The 8,409-nt window shown below is 33.3% G+C and overlaps 2 protein-coding genes across 2 annotated transcripts; one reads left to right on the top strand and one right to left on the bottom strand.

The window, feature by feature from the left end:
* Positions 1-1,224: 1,224 nt before the first annotated feature.
* On the bottom strand, positions 1,225-3,485 carry LOC132732288 (DNA oxidative demethylase ALKBH2-like). Its single transcript, XM_060718681.1, has 3 exons — positions 3,129-3,485; positions 2,248-2,390; positions 1,225-1,856 (listed from the first exon to the last, which is right to left on the bottom strand). The coding sequence occupies exons 1-3, from the start codon at positions 3,468-3,470 to the stop codon at positions 1,556-1,558; spliced, it is 786 nt and encodes a 261-aa protein (XP_060574664.1). The 5' UTR covers positions 3,471-3,485; the 3' UTR covers positions 1,225-1,555.
* A 1,294-nt stretch (positions 3,486-4,779) lies between these two features.
* Positions 4,780-6,849, top strand: LOC132732291 (uncharacterized). The gene is made up of 2 exons (XM_060718684.1): positions 4,780-5,493; positions 5,661-6,849. The coding sequence occupies exons 1-2, from the start codon at positions 5,278-5,280 to the stop codon at positions 5,970-5,972; spliced, it is 528 nt and encodes a 175-aa protein (XP_060574667.1). The 5' UTR covers positions 4,780-5,277; the 3' UTR covers positions 5,973-6,849.
* Positions 6,850-8,409: the final 1,560 nt, after the last annotated feature.

The following is an 8,409-nucleotide window of genomic DNA, read 5'->3' as shown; positions in this document are numbered from 1 at the left end:
AAGCATGTCGGTGACTCTGCTTGTTCGCGTGTAGTCTTGTTTCACGAATCTTGCAGCGCGACGTTGGCCCATTTCTAGTTGGTTGATGAGACCCTCAGAGTGAGGGGACAGACAGACAGATGAGGCGTATTCAACAGTAGGTCTGATATATGTCTTGAAGGCATTAGACTTGGCGCTTGGAGGGCTAGATCGTATGTTTCGCCTGATGAATGACATGGTGGAGTTAGCCTTTTTGGTGATGTTATCGATATGTTTTTTCCATGAGAGGTCTGAAGAGATGGTGACTCCAAGATATTTGGCATGATCTGCAGTGTTGAGTTCTTTTCCGTGGATGCTATGTGTTAGTAATAGGTTTTCTTTTTGTGGAGATGTGGATGACTTCACATTTGTCGGGATTAAAAGCCATCTGCCAATCATCCTCCCAGGATTGGAGACTATCAAGGTCATGTTGAAGTTGGCGTGAGTCCTCAGGGCTATGGATGATTCTATACAAGAGGCAATCATCGGCGAAGAGTCGAGCCGTGGATTGGACTTTCGATGGTAAATGATTGATGTAGGCCAAGAAAATCAGAGGGCCAATGACGCTGCCCTGAGGGACATCAGAGGTGACAGGTGAGGTAGCTGAAAAGGAGCCCTCAAGGACAACCTGTTGTGTGCGCGACGAGAGAAAGTCTTCAATCCAGGAGTGGGTTGTGCCTCTTATTCCATAATGGTCATGTTACATGTTTATAATACTGCTATGTGTCTTACTGAAACGTGTACACTCAAAAACATTTCGAGATTTATTAGATCCAATTATAGTCACCAGATAATTATTTATTTTCTTTTTATTTTCGTAAGTACGTCCATTTTTATCATTGCTACATAGTTATATATAATTATACCTGTACAAATCCCTTTTAAATAAATGAACTTGAATTTGTAATAATATGCAAGAGTAGACCTTCGGTACCCGATTTTTTTTCATCATCACAGAAAACATTAGGGACCACCCTCATTTCACATAAAGCATGGCATATCCTCGTGTTTTCCGGTTAAACCCATTTAGTGTTATAAATATTTTACAAAACACATGTACATGTATATCCTATCAATTTCCTCTTTTCAGCATCTCATTTTGCTATATCTTTAACACAATTTTGTCATATGTCCATTTGTAAGTAATCTCACTCACTCAAGGAAAACAATCAAATAAAGCATTTACAATACAAGTTAGTATAAGAGTGTATTTCAATATTTTATTTAAAAAAAGAACTTTTCAACAAAGCAAAAAGGAAGAACTTTTTCTTTTTTTCTTTCCCTGCTATAATGTAAAAATCTATTTACAAATTGGGAAGGCGCTCGACAGAATGTTTCCCGATTTGGGGATAGTTACACAAATTTATAAAATCTAACACTGGGTTGGGTATCTTCACAATCATAGATTAGAATAATAAGCAAGAATAACTTGTTCAATAATACAAAAAAATGTACACATGAGTTACTCGGATGATGTACAAAGAAAGCATGTACACCAAGCTATGTGAAGTTCGCTCAATTTTTTTAACACCTTTTACTATTTCACAACCATTTTCCTGAAGGTCATATTAATACGAACTTGGGTCAATTTCTTTCTCTGTGGCAGGGAATGATACCAGTAAGTGTTTGTTGGATGTTTCATCACCAATAAACTGCCGTGTTCTAGCTCAATCTTCACGGGATCTATTTTGCACGTTGCATTCTTTCCCCGTGCACTTGCATGCTTGAAGATAAAGTCTCTGGGCTGCCCAAGCGAAAGTGAGGCTATTGGATGGCCATTCACTAAGTCTTTCTCGTCATCTCGGTGTTCACCTATGTAGTCGTGTCCATCTTTATACCTAGAACATTTTATCACAAATAAAAGTCTACTACTGAAGAAAGTATTATAAGTCATTTAGAGAATACCAGTGTGTGTTATATATCTTTTACATTCTAATTTTCAGCTGCAGAATATTTACAAATTTATTACAGGCCTGTCTACCTGTAAATAAATGGATTAAGGTTTGACCAGATTACTCAGAAGCAATGGCTGCCACTTTATGTGATAGAACAACGGGTAGAAACAAATAAAAACAACAACTTATTCCTTACCAGGAGTCAAAACAATTTTTAAGTGATCCTATTCACACCAAGAGCGCTATATGCCGCCATGAGTAAAAAAGCAACAAAAAGCCTGATCCCTTACCAGCCATAAGTCAAAACAATCGAATAAGCAAACTGATTCATTACCTATTGATAAGAACAAAGTTGAAGTCAAAACCGGTGGCATCAGAAATTATGTCTCTTATGTTTTCCAAGAAAGGTGTCCAAGGCCTTGCTGGCACAGAGGTTCCAGAAAAGTTGTAGGATAACCCCGCGTCACCATGGGCTACCTTTTAAAAGAACAAAATACACAGTAAGAATTTATAAATGATAAATTCGTTCCAATTAATGAGCTACTGAGAAGTTAAATGTTTTTTTTCAATGAATCTAAGACGTGTTTAATATAATGCAGCGTGTTGTATATAATGCAGCGTGTTTAATATAATGCAGCGTGTTGTATATTATGCAGCGTGTTGTATATAATGCAGCGTGTTGTATATAATGCAGCGTGTTGTATATAATGCAGTGTGTTGTATATTATGCAGCGTGTTGTATATAATGCAGCGCTCCAGATTATTGTTCATTGCCCTGAATTTTTTTAAAAACTGGTAAAGGGATAAACATCTCACAGTTTAAGTGCACAAATAGTGATTTACATGTGCACTTGCTTCAGGCATGTAATATCCATATATAACTACATACATGTAAAAGTAGATTAAGACATGTGTTTTATGAAATATGCAAAATCTCACTTGGACTGTAAATATTATAGATCTACCTATTTTCTTAAATAATCATTTTTCGTTAGTTTTTTTTCTTTCTAATTTGTGGGTCATGCAATTTCAAATTTTCATGTACTTCAGTTGTATTCATAATTGAATATCCCCAACTGATGTGCAGGAATATTTTATAGAAGTTACCTTTCACCTGTACCTAAAATACAGAAAACATATAAAAAAATTATGATAGGCCTAATTTTAAATGTACATGCATATTACTTTGATAGTCTATATTGACACTTTTAGTACCTGTTTCCGAGGAATGTTGATCCATTTCCCATATAATTTAATTTGTGCAAGTTTTCCATCGTTGTAAGTGAGTAATTTTTCACATTCTTCAAAAATGTCGTCTGCTTGTGTTTTATTGAATAACATACAGTAGTCACAGACCAAATTTTCAGCGCGCAATTCTTTCCATGATAGCGATTTCGCGCCATTTTTACTTATAGCACAATCAGCGTCTGTTTTCGAGTTGTCTCCCTTATCCGAGTTTATCTGCTTATCCGAATCCACACTTTCAGTTTTACACTTCTTTTTTATATTTAATTCCTCAGTATCAACACGTCTTTTCTTCGTTTCTAGTTCGTCCATTATCCAAATTAAAATGTTCAATTAGTTTTAAACTGCTATAATAAACATATTTAAATAACTGCAGCAGTTTTGCTATTTTCAGTATTGCACAACAATCAATAAACATGTTTGAATATAAGGGGAGTAATCGATGTATCAAATAAAACATGTAAAAATATGTTTCCCCCCTTGTCATTAGCTTCAAATGGTAAAATAAAGTTTGCGTTAGAAATGTAAGAAATTCGTGGTCATTTAAATAGTTTTATTGCTAAATATAAAGTTTTAAGAAATATTATTACAGATTGTCGTTAAGGGAATCTTTTAAAGCGTCTTGTGGTAAAAATAAAATGTTGTTTGTTGGTTGCTAGTTAAATTTTTTTTAAAGTTAAGAAAGGAGACTCAATATACTTTTTGAACGTCATGTTATACTATATTAATAAATCATATTTAATATTTCTAATGTTTCTTTGTACGTTGAATTGATGAATAAAATGATTAAGTAATATGTACAAATGTTTTTCTTATTGCTATCATGCATGGATAAATTTGTATCACATTATTTGATATTGATTATTTTAAGATAACCTACATATTGCAAACGACATAGTCACATACTATGACATTTAAACAACTTATGTATTTATCATCATCATCATCATCATCTCCGTTGTCATCATCACTTTAAACATCATCATCATCATCATCATCATCATCATCATCATCATCATCATCAACAACAACAACAACAACAACAACAACAACATCATCATCATTATCATCATCTTCTTCTTCTTCATCTTCATCATCATCATCATTATCTTCATCATCATCATCTTCTTCAACATCATCATCATTATCATCATTATTATCATCATTATTATCATCATCTTCTTCTTCTTCTTCATCATCATCATCATCATCAGCAGCAGCAGCAGCAGCAGCAGCATCACCATCATCATCATCTTATTGGTAACATAGATGAAATGACTGGATAAACATGCTGATATATATATTTACATATTTTTTTACTGTAACTCCAGTTTCAACTTTTTTAAACAGTTGTATTCGTCCATCAAACTTATATGTACATGCCATTGAATGATATCTTAAGTTTACCACCTGATCGCCAGCTGTACTGTAATAGATTATGTACATGCATTTATGTTTATTAATCAATTTTAAAAACAAAAACATACAGTACGTGAATTGTTTAGTAATATATACTTGATAACGCAGCCTTTGTTTAAAAAAAAGAAATATATACAGCGTAGACATTTAATTTGATATCACATTTTGTCAATATTAATCTAGTTTTAATACTCGGGAGTGTTTAAACCTAAACTTAAATAATGGATGCGGTGTTTAATTTAATGTAGATCTGTACAATTAATGTGTTTCTTGAATCGATATTTTTTCACAATGTCACGCTAAATGTTTAATTGAATTTCAAGTTTGTTAACAATAGAAATTTTGTAACTGTAACGATGTTCTACAATTGTATCCAAATTTACAAGCATGTTCGCCATGTTCATATAATGTTTTAGTTGTATGTAACATCTTGTATTGAGGACTTACAAGGATGACGCTAACGTCACATTTAGTTACACGAGAGCTGTATAGTTTCCTTCAGGAATATAGGAGAATACCATAGTGATTACTGGAGGAACTAATTCAGACTTTTATTGTATGATCGAACAATTAAATTAAGAAAGTTTCGGTTGATTCCATGGGGCATAAGGCACAGATTTATTAAAACACTGTTCAATATTATGACAACTTGTTTTAAAAGAAAAGTAAGCGGTTTGGAAGTATAAACAAGGTATAAAGTATGAGTGAAAAGGATGTGAAACAAGTTCTACACAGAAGTAGAACATCAGATTCTATTGTTGTAGACAATGGAATTAAGCCTCCAAACACTAACCAGAAGCAGCAAATAAGAATGAGAAAGTCGACCTCGTTAGATTCCGGAGAAAAGGACGAGGTAAAGAACTCGACATCCGACCCGACTGGACCATTTCAACGTCGTACATTCACTGTAGTGCGGGTAGGTGTTTTCATTTTAATTTGTAGCTAGGTAATATCTATTTCAAGGCACACTAAAATATATTTTTCCCTATGTTTTTTTTTTATTTTATTTGAAATGTTAATTTTGATGAAAACAGACTGCGTAGGAGAGTTGTGTTAATAAAATAATATAATTTTATTTTTCAGAGAAGAACAAGTAAACGCAAAAGTAAACCGGAACCGGAATTTGGACATGATACCGAAGCGTACGAGAAAATTCGAGAACGAGTTTTACAAGAACGCGCAGTGACGAACGCTATAGACGCCCTACAGGAACGCTGGAGAATGATCATGTTGATGTATGGCGACTGTGTTGATCTGAATAATAAAAGAATGGAACGGAAACTAAGAAAACTCTGTGTACGAAGACAATTTGAAATGATCGTTATTGCAGCCATATTTTTGCTTATATGTTTACCGATATTAATTGTTTTTATTTTTGTTACTTTTTATATGTAGAATCTAGAACGATTCTTCGAGTAGGTTACACATGGTCAAGTAGATCTATTGAATTTTCACTGGAACAATTAAACTTCATATCAACATACGATGTAATTCATAATGTGAGATATTTATTGCATTTTACAAACACAAAATATCTTGACATGATATTGTTTCTTGTTTACATTCTTCAAATTGTATAAAAGCCATTTACTGCTGAATTAAAAAACAAGTAAGACATCGTGTCTAAAATTTATCATTTATGACATATGTTTTTATTCCACGTTATTTAAAATGGCAATGATCCAACAAGCAAGGGCATCAAATTGTTTTAGGCACGCATCAGACATATGTCAACAAGTAAGGAAACCTGCCGCAGGACATCGAATCAAGTCTTCTTTGAATTAATAGACTCTACATTTTTATAATCATCTTCATAATATGGTGCTTTAAAACTTGTGTGTATGCCTTTTTTTGTTAATCAGAAACTTCGCTTTGTTACTATAGTTACATTGATTTTGATTTTTGTTTGACCAGTTAAACGGCAGGAAAATTATAAATTGAAGGGTTAATTATGATCACAAATAATGTTGGTGGTTTCATGACAATTAATTAAGCAAGTAATTTCTTTTTGCCGGAAAACGATTACGTTATTTCTTTATGAATTATTCCACAGGGGCTATTTTTCAAGATTTCTTTCTGCCAATCATAAGGCAAAATAATTGAGTGTAAAATGATAGTTTTGTCGGAATTATTTTATTGACTGAGAGATGATTTCAAGATAGCACGAAGTAGCTATTTATAACTGTTGTCCTATTGTTTCTAAATGATTGATGTAACTGAGAAGGGAGACAAGTATTCTTTTAAAAGAAATTTTAGAAAACATGAAAAATGGCTTGATATTGTCCGAAATAATTGTCATAAACACAATATTGTTAAGGGGAGAACCGTTACATTTATCTGTAATATGTTTGTAATTGAACATGAGTTATCTACATCTCTGGTCTAACTCTACATTGAATGGAACATTATTTCCATTTCCAATCCCGTAATGACAAAGCCTTAGCTGGGTCCCTTTAATACTAAAAACCACTGCAATATGATTCATTCATGTGACCAGAGTATGACAATAATTTTATACGGGATAGTAGAAATAACACGCGTGTCAAGTTCTCGCCACTCTTGATTAATTACTAACATATTTCAGATTAATGTAAAGATTCTTCCCTTGACCATAGTGTGTGCATGATACAAAAGTAGCTATTGGTTCTGATTCATGAGATATTTTTATGACCTGAAAATAATATGATTAGAGGCAATCGGATCACATCAGGTTATTTTATCGTTAAGCAATCCCAAATGTCAACGAATGTGTTTGACCACTACCATTAGCCAGAAAATGAAATAAACAATAAATTGTACCTTTCTGTTGAAAATATGACATAGTTAAATCGTACACATATACATGCCCAGTGCGTTAACTGGAGTGCAGGTATTAGTTACCCACACTCCAGAGCATGTCCATTGATTGGTTCATTTTGTCCGGGGTTTAAATATTGTGACGACAGAGAAAGGGATAGCGATGGAAATATCATATTCAGATGCTCGTTCATTGGTTACTTTTTTGTGGGGTTTCATATTGTGGTATGAGGGAACGTGTTTTCATGTTTGACTATGATACAAAAGAGAAAAAACATCAAAACACTCGGCAATCTGATTAATACTCGGGGCTACACCCCCTCGTTCAAATCAGATAGCCTCGTGTTTCAATGTTCTTTCTATTACTTAGACTGTATGACAGGAAATGTTTAACATATTATTCTTGACGTAACTTTTACGCCAATCCATCTAATTTGTAATGTTTTACGTTTATGTTTTTCGTTTGTTATTTCAGCTGACCATTAACTAAATGGTATAAGTTATACTTATCAGAAAAGGTCCAAATAAGCTTCAATCACAATTAAGCGAAATATAAAAAGATAAAAAAAAAGAAGACAAAAATAGAAAAAAACACACTTATATTGCGCAACACTCAATATTGTAGGGATGGGAGTATTCCGTTATTTTTTTTAACCGCTCATGGTGTAAATCCCAGTGAATTTTTAAAACAATGACATAGAATGAGGGATCAGAGTTCTGTGTATGTTTTTTTTTTGTTCTATAAACAATGTAGAAAATAGTTGGATAGGATGCTATTAAACGTAAGAAATCAGTAACTGGAAAACTCCATAATGATTCATTAATGATTCATTAATGATTCTGTTTATATTTAACAACACTTATAATTAATAAACTTCATAAAACACTAGAAAATCTTAGAAGAGTTAGGATGTCATTAAAGTGTTTCGGTATCTATTGCGACGTATACTAGTCTACCATTATATCAAACAAAATGAGCCGCGTCACGACAAAACCAACATAATGGGTTTGCGACCAGCATGGATCCAGACCAGCC

Source organism: Ruditapes philippinarum, unplaced genomic scaffold, assembly GCF_026571515.1.
Source record: "Ruditapes philippinarum isolate M1 unplaced genomic scaffold, ASM2657151v2 ctg7280_1_1_1_1, whole genome shotgun sequence".
In the NCBI taxonomy this organism is placed as follows: Eukaryota; Metazoa; Mollusca; class Bivalvia; order Venerida; family Veneridae; genus Ruditapes; species Ruditapes philippinarum.
This window is presented reverse-complemented; position numbering and strand designations above follow the sequence as displayed.

Bases quoted from the DNA above. Each gene is read 5' to 3' on its own strand.
- LOC132732291 (XM_060718684.1), top strand. From the start codon at position 5,278: ATGAGTGAAAAGGATGTGAAACAAGTTCTACACAGAAGTAGAACATCA. The intron at 5,494-5,660 runs GTAGGTGTTTTC...TTTATTTTTCAG, and splicing joins GTACATTCACTGTAGTGCGG to AGAAGAACAAGTAAACGCAA.
- LOC132732288 (XM_060718681.1), bottom strand. From the start codon at position 3,470: ATGGACGAACTAGAAACGAAGAAAAGACGTGTTGATACTGAGGAATTA. The intron at 2,391-3,128 runs GTACTAAAAGTG...TTCTTTTAAAAG, and splicing joins TCAACATTCCTCGGAAACAG to GTAGCCCATGGTGACGCGGG. The intron at 1,857-2,247 runs GTAATGAATCAG...AAAATGTTCTAG, and splicing joins AACTTTGTTCTTATCAATAG to GTATAAAGATGGACACGACT.